General features: G+C 36.6%; 2 protein-coding genes across 10 annotated transcripts in view; one reads left to right on the top strand and one right to left on the bottom strand.

The window, feature by feature from the left end:
* The window catches only part of LOC108972858 (cubilin), a 104,736-nt gene that overhangs the window by 82,624 nt on the left and 3,984 nt on the right, over positions 1-18,128 (bottom strand). For all 9 annotated transcript variants that reach the window (XR_001993669.1, XR_001993668.1, XR_001993670.1 and 6 more), the window contains exon 2: positions 528-586. The gene's annotated coding sequence lies outside the window, so the exon portion shown is untranslated. The remainder of the gene's footprint in view (positions 1-527; positions 587-18,128) is intronic.
* Positions 8,744-10,154, top strand: LOC108972885 (renin receptor-like). Its single transcript, XM_018939778.1, has 5 exons — positions 8,744-8,804; positions 8,933-9,036; positions 9,114-9,466; positions 9,524-9,844; positions 9,919-10,154. The coding sequence occupies exons 2-5, from the start codon at positions 8,985-8,987 to the stop codon at positions 10,102-10,104; spliced, it is 912 nt and encodes a 303-aa protein (XP_018795323.1). The 5' UTR covers positions 8,744-8,804; positions 8,933-8,984; the 3' UTR covers positions 10,105-10,154.

The following is an 18,128-nucleotide window of genomic DNA, read 5'->3' on the forward strand; positions in this document are numbered from 1 at the left end:
TTTTGAGATATGTTTATGTTTATGTGAATATGTTTTCAAGAAATTTCTATTTAAGCAAATATAAGTATACGTTAGCAAAAGAGTTACAATATTTGGTAATAAAAAACATCAACAGCTATAAAAAAATGGAACCAGAGTTGAGATTCAATACAAAATAACCCCAAGCCAAAAACATTAAAACACTTTCTTATGCCGTCATGGTTGAAAAGATAATACGTTGTTGTCGTTGATAACGCTATTTCAACATTTATGTTCGTCCTTCTATTCCATTCCTTTCTCAAAGAAAGAACCCAACGAATTTGACATACTGGACATCATAATACTATAAAATTATAGGCATTTCAACTGATTTGTTTGAAAAATATTTACAACGAAAACTGAACTCAACGGCATTTTATTCGAGAATGACTTTTAAACTACGTACTTGTGGTGCAAAATAACACGGAAGCAGCATTAATAATGTATTAAATAATCCTTATTAAGTGCATTTTATGTTTAGATTGTCATAAATGTCGTCATAAACTTACCATATCGTCTGCATTAGAACGTTAGGGTGCAACACTTCCTAATCACCGGTTTTGCGAATCTGAAAAAGTACAAAAAAAAAAATTATTTATTTAAGTACGACAGTTTTCTATAATAATCGGTTTAAATTCATTGCAATCATTTAAATTTTCTTGTAGTGAATATTACAGTAATATCCGTACTCTTCCTTGGTGCCGGTCACTCATTAATATGCACAAACTTGAGGTACGAATTACGTGGCTAACTTTACTATTCGTGCTTACAATGCACATAATTGATTAAAATTATAATTCAGAATTCAGCTTTCAGCTTTTGACTATCATAGCATCGTAACCGACCAAAAAGCCACCACAACGGAACCTGAAGAAACACTTTCACCGTTAAAGGAAGTGCATTTTGCGCAAATTCATTGCTGTTGTTATTGCATTTATTATGAGTGTTTGTGCTACACTAGCAAAATTGCCGGCACAAAGTCGCCGATGTACTCGTAAAATTCCCTAAACGTTCTTAGCCAAGCGTATAATATACAAATTTCCACCACGAGCACCACCAACTGCCCGCAACCCCGAAAATCTCCGCTTCACCTGCATTTTGTTCAGGTAGTTTTTGGAGAGCGTGCGCTAGAGAGGATATTAAACAGCCATTATCCTTTTAGCAAGCGCCACTTACAAAAACAAAATGTGAAAAAAAACCGCTAAGTTGCTTTGCTTCAAAGTTTTCACAAAAAGTTCGGTTGTAGTTACTGCATTTATTGCCCAAGGAGGCCAAAACTTTAAATGTGTTTGTGTGTGTGAGTGTGTGCATAATGTGTTGAAAGGCACAGCAAATGCGCGCGTTAARCGCCTCAGTAGGATGCGAGCGGGAAGGGAGGTTAGCGCTTGCTACAAGGCTTTTTCGCAGGAATCTGCAAGAAAGTTAGCAAGTGGCATTTTGTCTGTCATTTCGAGCAGAAGCCACTCGGTGCCACAGACATTTTAGTAATGAAATCTCTATGTGCATCTACAGTTGAAAAACTATATACACAAATCACATACATATAAGCACGTTTTCGCAGCAGAARAGGTCACTGAATTTGGTATGAGACCTCCACACGCTTGCAATCAGTTGCAAATTTATGTTCTCGAAAGWTGTATGTGTTKKCTTAAGGCAGTGTTGCAGACATTTKCCCAGCGAAGAGCTGCAATCTGCAACGAATTACATCGATGCTGTAAAATATCAGATATTATATAAACAAAAACATAATTGATTTTTTACAAGATTTGATATTCCCTCGGTCAGATAGCAGTGTGGCGCAAACCACAAAAAATTGGGCGAGATCTGAATATCGAGCAAAAATTTAAACTAACTTAACGAAACTGCCCTCAAAACATTACTGATTGTCAATATTATTATATGCTGACACTAAATCCCAACGTTTTGTAGCTGAAAATGCTTTCGCTTTTATTATCTACACAACCGTAGTCACCCTCTCAACAACCGCCGTTACTTTACGTAAAAAACTTACTTTTGTGCATAAATCTTCCTTTTTTACTTTCTGCAAAGTTTTCACGTMTAGTGCAAATTTATCTTGTACAAATGCATATTTTTCAAATCGTACGCCTAGCCAGATGCGGCCAATGCATTACAAGCCGCTCAGTGCAGCGGTAGACCACCGCATATATCACCTTTTAAGGGTACACCACAAACCAAATCCCATCACAATTTATCATTTTCTGAAGTTTAATATGCAAGAGCTTAGTTTTGTTTGCATGCAAATCCCTTAACGGTGTAAGAAAGTTGCAACTGCATAAATGTATCAAGTGTTCGAGAGCAACCTTGCTGGAAAAATTTAACTACCAAAGGGTTCTCACATACTTCATTCGTAGACGCTATTTTTCATAAAAACACAAGAATATGCAAATAGGTATAATTCTATCTTAGTTGTTGAATAATAGTATTAAAAAAAAGTGCATAAAATAATCCTTGTTAGTTGGCACCCGTTGAGTCTATAATAATTATAATTGTTGCGAGAACTTATTATTGACAGATGTCATTATGAATAAGTTCATTATAAATAAACTTCCTTCTATAACAAAATACTTCCTACTTACACGTCTTTTTACGCCGAAGTATATTAAGTTTTCAACGAAGTTGGAACACCCAGAAGCAAAAGTCGGAAACCATAGAAATAGTAAAAATAACTGATCAGCAATCGATCAGCTGAGTCGATTTAGTCTATTCAGCTCTACGATACACGCAATAGAACCTAGGTCGCAGTGCAATACCTCAGTTTTAATTCAGCTTTTTAATCAACCATTGTACCGCTGTAAGATAAAGCTGATATACAAAATGATCTATCAAAATCCAAATCGATATGGAAAACTCTTTTAATTGACAATATATCTTCACAAAATTTGACTTGTATTATTTTTCAAGACAACGGTGCGATCTCAGAACGTTCAGCTTGGACCTAATACAGCATATAAATGGTGATTAATCTCGAGGCTTCCTACTTTTTTATAGAAAAAACACAGAAACTTCAAATGGATCATTCGAAATAATATTCTTGGTGTTTATTTTTTGAGGATTATCTTTTTCAAATGCTGGCCACGGCTACGTCTCAGATGGTACATACTTTGAGTTAAATTTCCGACGACTCATTCGAGCATTTCAACTGGCAACTGGCAACTGGCGAAAGGCACACGTGATGTTTTATTCCAAATCCTGAAGTTGTCTTTAGTCTTTACATATCGATATAGGAAAAAGACTAACGGTGTGATATCATACGATTTTGCTTTCCAATCGACCGGTTCACAACGTGAAATTATCTGCGCATCGTTCTCTCCATTTATTGATCCATCTCAATCCATTGATTGAAGCGATGTGTGGGAAGTGGCGCCGTCTTGGTGAAACCAAGTGTCGTAGAGATCACGAGCTCCAATTTCAGGCAACAAATAATCGATTATCATGACGCGATAACGGCCTAGAAATCTCCTCAAGTTGCTATTCTTCCCAAATGCGGCTATTTTTCTTCTCAGAAATGGGTTTCGCCGTTTAACAAAATTTGGCTCGAAAGCGTCGGATCTTTTGGAACTTTATAAATCATCCAAGATACATCGAGTTGCTGCGAACGGTGCTGAATCGACTGTCCACGGTCTTGGTGACCAGTCTCAGCAACGGCTTCTATACTTTCTTCAATATGTAAACGTTGTTCAGCGTAAGTCTTTCCATGATAAAATGCCAAACAATATTGAACAAAAGTAACATGACTGCTTGAGACGACTCATGCGTGATCTGTCAAATAAAGGCTATTGAAAAAAGKACCTCTTCTTGTATCTCCCGTTATGGAGCTTTCATACAAACTGGTCGATCATAATCAAGATCCTTTTAAACTATTTTATGCTGTAAGAAAGGTAATATAACTTTCTTGTTTTATTTTGTTTACGAAAGAGAAGGGATTTACTGTAATGTGAAATTAGCTGGGGACTTCTAATTTTTTCATGTGTCGTTAATAGCTCCAGAGTGGTTCCAAACAGCTAATGTATTTATTTAAAGAATTAATGAATTATTGAAGAAATATTAGCAAAACGTCAGTTGGCTTCGTAAAAAATTATATTAGCATTAAAAACTCTTTGTGCTACCTTGAATAATGTATCAGTTTCTTATAGTTCACCCATCTTATGAAATAAAAGAAAATAATAATCAGACAAAAAATAGAAATTGGATAATTTATAAATGCAGACAATGAAAGAAACAAAACAATTAAAATTGGGTCATCATCATTTGTAAGTAACCCAATTTTTATCGTTTGGAACATTTTCAGAGATAACTGTAATCTACTTTTTTGAACACATGCCAAAGTAATCATAAAACTGTGCAGCCGCATTCAGTGGCACTGTTTCTCCGCAATTGTTGTACTTGTTACTTCTCATCACAGTTGTTTTTGGTGTTGTTGGTGCTGTTGCTGTTGCTGTTGCTGCCACTGTCATCTTTTCATTTTCATTTAGTTTCGAGTTTTCAGTCCATTGCTTTTGTTGCACTTCCCACTGCTGCTGTTGTATTTTGCTGACATTCCTGCGCCATTTTTGATGCAATGCAGCAAATTGCTTTTCACTCATCCGCTTTATAAGCCCAAAGGAAACAAAAGAATTGTAACAAGCTCTATCTGTGTGTCTGCCAATTAACCTACATGCATATAAATGTTGCTAAAAACATATTGAAAATTTAACAGCTGGTGGTTTGCAAGGGTCATACTGGTTGGCCACAGATCAAAGCAGATATTTTSGTATTTCTAATCAAAAAAATGCAAAATAGCTTCGTTTTGAATTTGTTTCTTGTTTTTTATCATTATGTCTTCAACTGAATACTTTTATACTCTTTAGTAAGAAAAAGTTGTTTTTGATATTTTTTCTAGATAATATATTAGTCTTTTTTGCTTAGAAGATTTTGGATTAAGGGTAATCTCGCCTGTTTCTTGACATTTTTTTTTTCATAGAAATTTTTATTCTACGATAGAACTTTTTTCACATATCATGAGGTATATCGTGGAGTGTGTAAGCAAATGTTTTCGAAATGTTTTGATGACATCTGACGGAGAAATGGCTGGGTGAATGAGATGCGTTTTTGCACTTTCGGACACGATTTCTCTTGTTTRGATCATCTGAAACACAAAAACTCAATTGATTCTTAAAAAGTACGTGAATGGGTATCAWCCCTACTAGAATCATGAAAAAATGTTGATAAATAAAAATGTAATTGACGTTTTTTTTYAATTTTTCCCCATGTTTTTTCACATAAATTTTGTTATAACATTGTCAATAAATTATAAAACATTATGAATCTAGTAGGGACGATAGYCAGGCGTTTTGTGAACATTTTAAACGAAACATTAAGCRAATCGGATGAGTAGTTTGACCGGAATCATACCCGCCAATTTAAATCATTTTTTTCAATCACTCTTAATTTTTTTTGTAAAAATGTCTGCCAACATCCCAATTTATTTTCTTCGTCCAAATTTAACGTTTTTTAGATGATGCAGTTGTTGATGTTTGTAAGAACAAAAAATTCTCATTAAATATTTAATTTTTTATATGAGAAAAAAATTTTGAAAAACGGCTGTCTTTCACTCAGGAAACCCATGTAACCCCTTAAGCTGATCCGGCAAGGAATTTCAGAGCTATGAGCGTATTATTTATAAGAATTTTTTAACTAATTGTAATCGGTTTCGAAAGCTTTAAACACAATTTTCTAGGAACCCTCTTCACAGAGTGGATTAAGAAAATCTCTCCGCAGCGACTGGAGCTATCGTTTTGAAATGTTTACACGAATTCTAGAAATATTTTTCAGATATTAGTAAGGAGAATAACATTTTCAATAATAAAAATTTCTTCGAATAAGCGTCTCGAATTGCTGATTTATGAAGAAATCATCTCTTCTTCTCATATCTTTAGATTGGTTATTGAAATATTCAGAAGCAATAGGTATTTGATATTATCATGTATGTACCATACATAGGAGAACATACATTTAAACAAACTAATTTGCATATAAACATATATATTCGGTTGAGACTGCTATCAATGCATCGAATTGGAAATACTACATTCCCAAAGGAAATGCAAATGCAATAAATTGTAGTGTTTTATGTCATGCTGTAACTTGCGCCGCAATCAATCAAACTTTTTATGCATTTCACCTCCTTCCACCATCCAACCCTCTACTTGCTSAAATGCAGCACTGAGGGACGAAGAGGGAACGGATAAATGTTTCAGGTCTCAAGAGAAAMAATTTTTTCACCTTATTTGCTAAGGGGTTGGTTAAGTCACCAGGGATGCAATATGATTGCATCCTGTGCCATCGATGCATTTTCTGCCGCCCGACATCAAAATATTACATCAGAGTTGTGAATTTCATTGCACAATATGACAATAATTGATAAGAATAAAAGATCGATCCCATTCTATTAAAATAAATMTGTTTTCCTATTTAAAACTATAAGAAGGACTCTCCATTCAGCTTCAGAGAGCTTAAGTCTGTTTTCGGGCCTTTGCTATTGAACACTGTCGACTGAAACGCATTGCTTAGTAATCCATAGACATGTTTACGATATCAACGTCGTTACTTATGGGCCGTTATACCCAAAGTAGTTAGTTATGCATGTATGCGTGCGACATGTTCGTTAATAAATAAACAACAGCGACAGCAACAACTTGTTGGTGTTCAATTGAYATTATGCAACAGCAGCAACAATATATGTATAGTAGCGACAACAATATGGTAATTGCGGCAGCCGTGACAGCTTTCAATAATGCACATAGCTAAGCTATTTACGGCTTGCGCCTGTCCTTTGCATTGATGCATCGATTTGCATCGGAGAATCAATGGCAGCAAGGGGCACTCACTCAGCAAGTGTCGCTTTCGCAGAGACCTTACCAAAGGCGAAGGCAACTAAATACGTACATAAATATTTACGAGCGCATTTGCATGTAGTATCGACGCTAGAGTACTCTGCATTTGACATATTGTCTCTTGTGTTGCCTCCATCGCTGCCGCTGTCGCTGCCTTTTCGAGTGCATCCCTTAAGTGTGCTTTGCATGCGATAAATTGATTTATGGACATAGTAGCATTAGCATTAACACAGGCAAACTTACGCTTCCATTTAAGTGATTAACATAATAAAATGTAACGTGCTCAGTTTTAGAACTTAAGACTGGTATCAGTAAGTATTACTATTAAGCACAAGAGATGAATATTTAAGATACCGCTATTTTATTTTATAAAAGAATCGAGTCAAAATGGCAGAATTTTTCATACCCTTAGATCAAAGAGCTGAGTTGTAAATTGATTCATTTCAGTCTTCTTTTTATACCCTGAACAGGGTATATTAAGTTTGCCATGAAGTTTGTAACACCCAGAAGGAAGGGTCGGAGACCCTATAAAGTATATATATAATATAAATGATCAGTATGTCGAACTGAGTCGATTTAGCCATGTCCGTTTGTCAGTCTGTCCGTCTGTCTGTATATATCTTCACGAAATTTGGTAGGAGAAGAAATTATTCAAATCGGCTCACTAGTTACTAACAGAAATGCACCTGTGAAGGGTATTTTCTTGCTCTTCTATAACGCGGTTATAACCGAGTTTACAACAGCGCGCCAGTCGTTCTTCCTCTTCGCTGTTTGCCGCCAATTGGATATTCCAAGTATAGCCAGGTCTTTCTTCACCTGGTCTTTCCAATGGAGTGCAGGCTTTCTCCCGGCAGGGTACTTCGTCGAATACTGTCAGAGCTTAATGTCGTCGTACAGCTCAGGGGAACCTTGCTCCGCAGAATCTTTCTCTCGGAAACTCGTAACGCCAAATCATCAATTATTGTCATCGTCCACCTCTTTGCACCTTATAGATGGACAGGTATGATGAGTGACTTATAGAGTTTAGTCCTTGTTCGTCGAGAGAGGACTTTACTTCTCAATTGCCTACTCAGTCCGTAGTAGTACCTGTTGGCAAGAGTTATTCTGCGTCTGATTTCAAGGCTGGCGTTGTTGTTGGTGTTAATGCTTCCCAGATAGATGAAATTATCCACGATTTCGAAGTTATTATTGTCAACACTAACGTGGAATCCAAGTCGCGAGATGCCGACTGTTTGTTGGATGACAGGAGATATTTCAAGTTGCCCTTGTGCACAACCGAAACCAGTTGTTATGTCTAATGATATCGATGCCATCGGGGTACACCAGCAGTTGTACAATCTTATAGAAGATTGTACATATATTCTCTATCATCACATCCTCTTTTCTCAGGTCTATTTCAAGACTTGACGCATGGTGAATATCACATCAGATTGTGGGGTCACTCTTTTTATGGATAGGGCAGAACACACTTAAATTCCAATCGTCGGGCGTTCGGTTTGTATTAAATTAGGTTCATTTTTTTTTTTTTGGCAGTCATGTGTGAAAAGTGAGATACTCAAATTAGTTAAAGTGTTGCTACCAGTTGAATGAAAAAAGCACCGATGTCCAATTGGTTTCAAGATGAAGAGGTTTAAGATAAGTAGAAGAGATTTTGAGATACCCAATTTCATTTTGCTACCACAAATCTAAACGATAATGGGAGATGTATACATAAGCGCTTTTTATAACCAACTTTAAAATACAATCGAAGCTTAGAACTGAACTGTTAAAAACATAAATTAAGAATAGCACAAGCAAGCGCTTCCCCACACAGTACTAATGAGTTGAACGGCCAAAGTAAAGCGAGTGAAATATTAAAAAAGAATTAAGTAAATAATGGCCAAGTACCAATGAGTAAGGTTATGTAATATGTTTATACTTAGAGGCTAAAGAACTTAGGTTTCTAAGTAAATTTTGCGTTCTCATATCGAATGAATTATCTTAAACAATTCGTTTGTTTTTATTTGTCATTTTGATTGTAGCTCAGTGAATTACAATTTTTCTAGATTTTCGAACTAAAACTAATGGAAACTAATGGGGAATATTTGGATAATAATGGGCTTTCTCATCAAACTAATAAGTACAGGTATGTATGCAAAGACGAAATTTCTAAAGCGATTGGAGGGAGGATACTGAAATAAGAGACTTTTTGTTTGCAAAAAGTTGTCGCTGATGATTTCATTCCAATGAGCTATCCGGAGGGTTTGGCCTTCGAAGAGACCGCAGTCCCAATACCAATAAAGCAAGTGAAGCATATATTAATGGCAATTGTAGGAGAGTCAGCTTCAGCGGGCGCAGAATTTTATGCAATGAATATCAAAAACGTTTTCAAAATGCCGAAGTTAGCACTTGTGGTGACAGCGAAACTCAATAACACAGCAGACTACTCAGTGCTGGGCACTATAGTGAAATACTCCGTTGAGGGTCGTATTCCAGGCACAACTCTGAGGAATATATTAAATTTTGAAAAGTCTTCAACAAATCTGGAATTTTATAAAACATCCAAGAACATGGAAGTGAGATATTTGAAATAATAACTACAGAATTTGATTTAGAAAATACTGTATTTGTAGTATGAATATTTGAAGAAAATGTTGACTGCAGACAGAGCGCCCGGAGTCGCAGAGATGGTGCCCGAGCTGCAAAATCTTTTAACCACAGACGTTATTGAAAAGCTCGGAGTCGACATTAAAGTGAAGAATTTTGTTGGTCTACACTTCTGGAACAAGAAAACTGCGTTGGACTTTTCGAAGCTAAGCGATGTGTTCGCAAAACTCAAAGATTTGTGGAAGGATAATTTCTTTTGCATTCTAACTTACGGCCCAGATTTGGAGGCATTGGAAGCGATTGGTCAGAATGTTAGCACTATAATATCAGTCGATCCAATGGATCATGTAAGTCATTGATTATTATTTCATGAAATTTAGTTAAATGGTTAAAGAGTAACCATTTCTTATCGCTTTGACAGAAACATTACAATATTCCACCACGCTATGACGAAAATTATGCAATTATATTCAATATTATTCTTTGGTTCATGGTTGCGTTCAGTTTGTCTATATATGCCATTATTTTGGCTTTGATGAATATGGATCCCGGAAGGAACTCGATAATCTATCGAATGACGGCAACACGTTCAAAGAAAGATATATAAGTGCGACAACTATAAAAATTTTGTTCAATAAATAAATGCTTCTTTTCATATGAAACTGTTTTGCTCCAATAATAAGAAAACTGTAATGAGTTAGCACTAGTTTCCTCTTAGGTACCTTGCTTTCCATACAAGGGTAACTTATTTTGGCATAAACCGCTAAAATCCTTGCTAAGAAAAATGCTTAAACTACAACTTAAAAAACCTAAAACCTAAGAAACCCGTAACAACATTTTGAACTATACTACTAAAATCCTGTTTCTGCTACTATCATCTCTATCCTCTCTGCGATTATTCRGCGAGCGCAATATAATTGATTTATCAAATACATATATACAGTTTTGCTATTTCAAGTGCTAAAGTAATCGAAGAGTCTGACTGTAATGGAAATTTTACTGCAGCCAATTTCAGTAGAATTTGCTGCTTGGCAGCATCGGAGAACTACAAAGGAAATACCGTTCTTTCATTATCAGTAATTTCGTTACTACCAATTATATATGTACATGTAGCATACTGTGAGTCTTAATAGACAATACTACCAAGGACGATGGCATTTTAAAAGAAATAATACAATTTCGAGGGCGTACAAAAATATCAAGTGCTTTTTTTATCATGATAAATTTTACATATATACATGCAAAATATTTGAAATTGGATGATCCTGAACTCGAATTAATTTATTGGATTCATGACTTAAATTGTGTGTTTTAAATAATGGCAATCCTTTGTTAGCATTTCAAGGTATTTCCAAAGTAAACAGGACTTTTGGAATCTATCGCCCCTGGCACCACCATATCTCTATGTGTCAACTAATGCGTTAGAATCTGCTATCTTTATTGATTGTCCAGTGGGAATTTCATGACATTTCATCAATTGGCAGTGAAGTTATTGTGTTTTAAGTGCCAGTATGTTTGCGTTATCGGTACGAAAATGAGCTTCGAACAAAGAGCCAGCATTAAATTTTGCTTTAAAATTGGTAAAACATTTACCGAAATGTTTCAATTGATGAAACAAGTTTATGACGATGATTGCCTATCCCGTAGCACAGTGCACGAGTGGTTTCAACGTTTTCAAATTGGTCATATATGACGATCAACAACGAAACTGTGCGTGAATTCATCAAAAATCAGTCGAAATCATCATTGAAATTCATGGAAATGGAATTGAACATCTCCAAAACACCGATTTACCGCACTTCGACCGAACATTTGGGCTTACGAAAGGTGTGTGCACGGTTTATTCCGCACAAATTGACTGACGACCAAAAATTGCTCAGAATCCAACTTTCGAAGGACATCATTAAAGAGGTTTATTTGACCAAATATCACATTTAAACCATTAACCAATCCCCGTATTCATCGTACGACTTAGATGCCATTCAAAAGGCTTGCACCTGACGGCCATACTAAACACTAACATTAAACCACTCGTTCGACATGCTTTTTAACCGTGCAAAAAGCTGTATTAAAGCAAAAGGGGACTATTTTGAATAAAATAAATTGTTTTTGATGAAATAATTATTTGTTCTGTTTTTTTTTTTAAGTCCTGTTTACTTTGGAACACACCTTATAGTTTGAATTGGTAGTATTTATGTCAGTAGATTCTCAAAAGTTTGAAAGTCTTCATCTTCCTCTGCCTTTCCCGGCGGGTACTGCGTCGAATACTATTAGAGCTGGAGAGTTTTCGTCCATTTGGACAACACGACCTAGCCAGCGTAGCCGCTATATTTTTATTCGAACTATGCCAATGTTATCATATTTCTCGTACAGCTCGTTGTTCCAACAAATGCGATATTCGCTGTTGACAATGCGCAAAGGACCATAAATCTTCCGCAGAACTTTTTCTTGAAAACTGACTGTGAACAGTGACGTGGGTGCCACGTGCGACGACTGTTTGTTTGATGACAGGACGAAATAGTCTTGTTCTTGACAGAACTAACGCCTATGATATCAATGTCATCGGCACACGCCAGCAGCTGTACACTCTAATAAAAGATTGTACCTGCTCGATTAAGTTCTGCAGCTCGAATTATTTTCTCCAGCAGCAGATTGAAGAAGTCGAATGATAAGGAGTCGCCTTGTCTGAAGCATCGTTTAGTATCGAACAGCTCGGAGAGGTCCATTCCGACCCTGACGGAGCTTTTGGTGCTGCTCAACGACAGTTTATACAGCCGTATTAGTTTTACGGAGATACCAAATTCAGATATCGCGGCATAAAGGTAGCTCTTTTTCGTGCTGTCAAAAGTAACTTTGAAATGTTGATGTTGCGTGTCGATTCTCTTCTCACGGGTCTTTTCCAAGATTTGGTGTATGAAAAAAATCTGGGCGTTCTTGATTTTCCAAGTCTAAAGCCACACTGTTAAGGACCAATCAGTTTGTTGACGGTGGGTTTTAGTCTTTCACAAAATACATCCTATAGAACCTTATATGCGATGTTTAAGAGACTTATCTCACGGTAGTTAGCGCAGATTGTGGGGCCTCCCTTTTTGTGGATTGGACAGAGCACATAAATTCCAATCGTTGGGCATGCTTTCAATAGATCATATTCTACAAAGAAGCTGACGAATGCTTCTTATCAGTTCTTCGCCGCCGTGTTTGAATATCCATCGACCCTAGCCGTTTTGTTGCTCTTCAGATTTTGGGTAAATTTTAACATTTTTTRAAACTGCTTTTTAATTTTTTCGCCCGTAGGTCATTTATGGACAATATCTTTCAGTAGAAAAACATTTTTAAAGCTTCATCCACAGCAGCAGTGGGCCTYCACTCATTTAAGCGCTTGTAGCGAAAAATATTGAATTGTTTTCACAAAAACTTTTACTCCATACAATTCTTGAAGTACTTTATAGGGAGCCGCTTAAAACAAAATTCAAAATAATGAATTGAAATTTTCTAGCGATTTACATTTTTTCTAGTATATATGCTTGAAACAAAGGTTAGATATTTGAGGGTTCGAAGCTTAGACGTTTAAGTAAAAGCTYTTCTAATTTAATGCTATCAGTACTATCATATTTCTAAGCGCTGCACTCACAATTCCAATATATAATTCATATTGATTCGATTTTATGAGCTAATAATGCGACAAGCTATTTAGAAACCCGAAAGTTATAAAAACMCAAAAATGCCACTATTATATGCAAATGTGGCAATTGCAAAAGAGAATAAAACCAAAGTTCGTTTTTCTTAAACAGGCGTGAACAGAATTATGAATATTTTCATTTCTATGTGTGTCACCTTTGAACTATTTCCTACAACAATAACTAAAATCCTTTCTCGGCATTCAAACAAAGGCAAAGTTTTATTATCACCTAAATGTGCGACAATAGATTGGCAAYAACAAGGGCAACAGCCTATAACTTTAATGAGACACGCAGCAGTGAAAACAGCTGCTCCACAGAAACTCACACACACACATTCTCAACACCTCCTAGGGCATACGACCATAAATGATAACAGCGCATAAAATCGCGCCGCAATGATTGCTCCTCACACACACACACACACACAGAGACACGCAGAATATCGGCAAATATCGTTAAAAGCCAATTGTAAAGTTATGCTGCCACCGCGCTTAAGCCCACGTCTTCCCTGCCAAACTTACTCCGGCYTTGGTCACCACTYACACGCTATCATCATGTCTGTCAWTTGCAACCATTTGCCACGCCWCTTTCGATGGCATTTGGCCCAGGCGTGGATACTCAATGTGACAACTCGATGGGCTCAAACGGAAAAGCTTAAGCAGCTCCAAAGGGCACTAGGTTAGGTGACTCTTCAACGCCGCTGCCCTTGTATCGCTCACTCATCAGTTTGACTTCCCGCTACTCCRCGTCTCTGTTTTTCACGCTTGTTTCTATAAAAAAATTCACGCATACTTCTTTATGTGCACGCATCTCTAAGCAGATCTGCCTYGTTCTTATCAAAGCAATTTGATTCGAGTAGTAACACAAATTACCGCATTTCCAATCGCGCCCCTTCCCCTYAAAGGCGCTCGTACACATTCGCACTATTTGTAAATACATTGGCAACAGACGCTTTGCTAGCGAGAAGCCTCAACTTCATGCTTTCGATGGTAGGCAGAACCCACAGGCAGCTGGGATGCCCCTACACATGCACGTGTGAGTAAATAACAAATTTGCGAAGGCAAATGGAAACAAGCGTAAAGAGTAAAGTATACAAAGTAATGACGAATAGAAAGGTGAATGGAAAAGAATCAAGCCTAGCCACAAGCATAAGCATATATATTACTCAGGCTTTAGAACAAAAGAGTGCTAGTTGAGAGCGCATGCGTCTCTATCGAAAGAGATTGAATATACAAAAGAGCGAGGCTCAAGTTGTAGCAAGGTAAGAGTATTTGGGTAGACCAACCCTAATTGTCAGGAAACGACGGCAAAGGATGCATAAACCAAGCTATATACGAATATATAACAGAAGACATTAGAACACATAAAGTTTGCCCAGTATCGGCTTTCTTTTATCTTGGTTTTTTAATGGATTTGCTAATCAGATATTGATTAAAATTGTACATACGTTTGCTTAATGTGTATAAATATCATTTTAATACCCTTTACTAATAATTTTGTGTTATCAGTTTAGCAGTATATGAACAAAGATTTAATAAAGCCCTGAAGGAAAGAGTCCTGTTTAGAACGATTAACATTGGTGACATAAAAATATACCTGTCGTTGCAGTCGTATATCTCCAGTGCTGTCAACCACATTTTCTTATACCATAAAGTGTTGGAGAGGTAAGATTTGAAGTTTATTTAACCAATAAAATTAAATTCGGGAAGTTTTGAAATTTTTGTATAAAAAAGAAGAAAGCCACCAATGAAATTTGCGAAGTTTATGGAGACGATGCTGTATCAGTTCGTGTAGCAGAATAACGGTTCGCTCCTTCCGTTCTAGAAATTTCGATGTGAAAGATGCACTTCTCTCTAGTCGACCTATCGTTGAAAAAGTCGATGAAATTATGGAAAAGATTGACCAGGACCGTCACATAAGCAGCCATGGCATCGCTAAGGCACTTAACATTCATCATCAAATGGATCCATTTAAAAATGTGCGAAAAAGAACATGGTCCAAGCGTAGTGAAGCTCAACAAATGGTTGCAAAGCCAGGATTGACGCCTCGAAAGGTTATGCTGAGTGTTTTTTGGGATTGGAAAAAAATCATCCACTATGARCTACATATGCATTTTAGTGTCAACAACTGAAGCAAGCAATCGAAAAAAACGGACAGAACTGATCAACAGAAAGGGCATTGTCTGCTAACAGGACAACGCTACAACGCACACATCTTTGATGCCTYGGCGAAAACTGGGAGAGCTTGGCTGGGTAGTTTTGATGCATACATCATATAGCCCTGACTTTGCACCATCAGACTATCATTTGGAGATGACCCATTCATACTACATAACTGACTGATCTTGAGATTATTCTGTCCCATCAAAATTTCCATCTAATGCAATAGAGAAATATTCTCTATGATTTATGCAGTTGTGAAATCGCAAATAGTTTCGTAGTTCATAAAACCAAATCAGTCCCTCTTCGCTATCACACACTGGTAGTTGGCCCTTTACACCTTATATACTCGCACATTGTCACTTATGTATGTATGCACATATTTATACTATATAGAAATGTGTTATACTTTTTATGTTTTGTTTACACTATGCATACATGTACGATTTATATGTGTGTGTATGCATGTGTTTCTCTTTATGTGGATGCAATGACAAATCAATGACGTAACAGCTGAAATACTCCTCTTCAAATAGCAAACAGCTCCCAAGCACAGCCAACATACAACTTTTGTGCGCGAATAGCCAACAGTCCAAATGAGTTAGTCTGGTTGTCGCAGTGACGCATTGTTTCGCTTCCGGACCTATGGCACTCATGGGAGCCGTTTTGTGGCTGGTCTTCATTTTCCTTTATTCAAACAGAAATTGTGCGGAGACAATTGAATTTTTGTCTTCATGAGTTTAGTTACCATGCAATTTTTGTATTGTTTCGCACCAATTCTTGATTAAATCACTGGATACACGGCGCATGAGTAACATAATTTTCAACACTGAATTAGTAAACGCAACCAAACAAGACATGTTGTTCCTGTGCATGCTTCCCCATCGTCTGTAATGCTCAAAGTCAGGGAACTAGGTATACGGCTTTGAGCTAAGTATGACCCGATTTTACTCATTTTTGGCAAACTTACTATTGTGATAAAAATATTCTCTGTGAATTTAATAATAGATCTCACAGATTCACCAACATTTTTGGTAAAAGTGGATCTTTCAAAATACCTGGTACGTAAGTGATTGTTCAACTTTTTCTCTCTCCTTCCTTTGATGATTTCGATGCTGGAACTAGTATTTCTCAATTACCTTACTAATTTGAATTCTACGTCTCCTATTTTGTATGAAGAACTCCATGGAGCAGGTGCCAATTGTCCCTACCAAAAAACCCTTTCTTCAATTTGTAAACTTAATAGAATATATGAATATGAGCACTATATACATACACATGTATGCATATGCTATAGTTTACGTAAAACAGTTTCAACTAACGCAAGCGGAAGACATGCATCAATACAGAACTCGTTGTTTGAAAGAAAACAACAACAACAACAACAACAACAATATATTACACACACAACTGCAATGTTATTCTATTTTTAAGGTAGCGTCAACAATATTGCTCATATTTCAGTCAATTTCAATCTAACACAACAATTTTCGAAAGCCATTAACATTACAATGGCACAGAAAAGAATGGAACCAAAAACAAAAAAGAAACATTTGTTGCAAAGCAAAACACTCTTTAAAGCCCACGGAAACAGACTCTTTAATGCATTTCCTACAGCAAAGACTACGCACATTTGCCTAAAGATAGCTGAGTATATTTATGCTCGTATTCATCTACACGAAACCGTTATTAAACATGAGTCACAAAAAACTGAAGTACAATATACGACTCTTGTAAGTATCTGCACCGGCCAAATGAACACAGCTGCATTGTCTATTTAGAAGTGGGTCTCACAAAGCGAAGCTGCTTGGCTGCTGAGTTGGGCCGCACCTAGGCGAGCTGAATGTGAACCAACGCGATGCTAAAGGTTTGCACAAATAAATATTTTTTATTCATGCCTAACGACCAAAACTTACTGGACCACTTAAGTGCAGCGTTGCTTAGAACAATGGCGATGGGAAAACAACAACAACAATCAACTACCACAATTATGATGACACTAAGAAAATAAACAACAAGTAGTCAGTAAACAATGGCGACAGCGACGTTGCACAAGCGCTTAAAACAGCAAGAAATAACAACAAACAAAGCACACGATCACGCTGTAAACGCACAAAAAAATTTCAGTTGCATGCAACATTCATTCTGCCACAAAGACGACTTGGCTCGTCTTAAGAGTAGTTGTTTGGCTTGAGTGTTACAAAGTGCGTGTTTATGTGTTTCTTCACGGCAATACAGAGCATCTTGCCTAAACGACAAAATGACACTGAAGTCAAAATGACGGCGAAGACCCGTTCATACCACGTAACTGACATGATGACTAAGTACTCTTCTCGAGTTCTTGAGACTCTTCTGTCACAATACTTTCGTTACTTTAAGACTTCTAAAACTAATTGAAATACAGTTTTACATTTAACTTAAGAGTAGAACTTTGAAAATTTGTAGRAAATATTTCAATGATGTTCTCGAATCGATTGGTTAATATTGAGAAAAAAAACCTAAAGAAAAATGGGGCTGCTAAAAATCAAAACAAAAAACGGTTTGATAAAAGAAAAAAAATGATATTTGAATGTTAAATAAATGTAATAAAATGTACCTCCCTATCCTATGGGGCAACGGAAACTGAAAATTTATCATTGATAATATTATTTAAAAGAAACTTCTTCTTCTTAATTGGCGTAAACACCGCTTACGCGATTATAGCCGAGTTAACAACAGCGCGCCAATCGTTTCTTCTTTTCGCAATTTGACGCCATGGGGTCACGTGTAGAAGTTGACGCAAGTGAGGAAAG

This window comes from Bactrocera latifrons, unplaced genomic scaffold (assembly GCF_001853355.1).
Source record: "Bactrocera latifrons isolate USDA-ARS-PBARC rearing strain unplaced genomic scaffold, ASM185335v1 scaffold_11, whole genome shotgun sequence".
Taxonomy (NCBI): domain Eukaryota; kingdom Metazoa; phylum Arthropoda; class Insecta; order Diptera; family Tephritidae; genus Bactrocera; species Bactrocera latifrons.

Coding starts and splice junctions, on each gene's coding strand:
- LOC108972885 (XM_018939778.1), top strand. CDS start 8,985: ATGGGGAATATTTGGATAATAATGGGCTTTCTCATCAAACTAATAAGT. Junction 9,467..9,523: donor AAACATCCAAGAACATGGAA/GTGAGATATTTG, acceptor CTGTATTTGTAG/TATGAATATTTGAAGAAAAT. Junction 9,845..9,918: donor CAGTCGATCCAATGGATCAT/GTAAGTCATTGA, acceptor TCGCTTTGACAG/AAACATTACAATATTCCACC.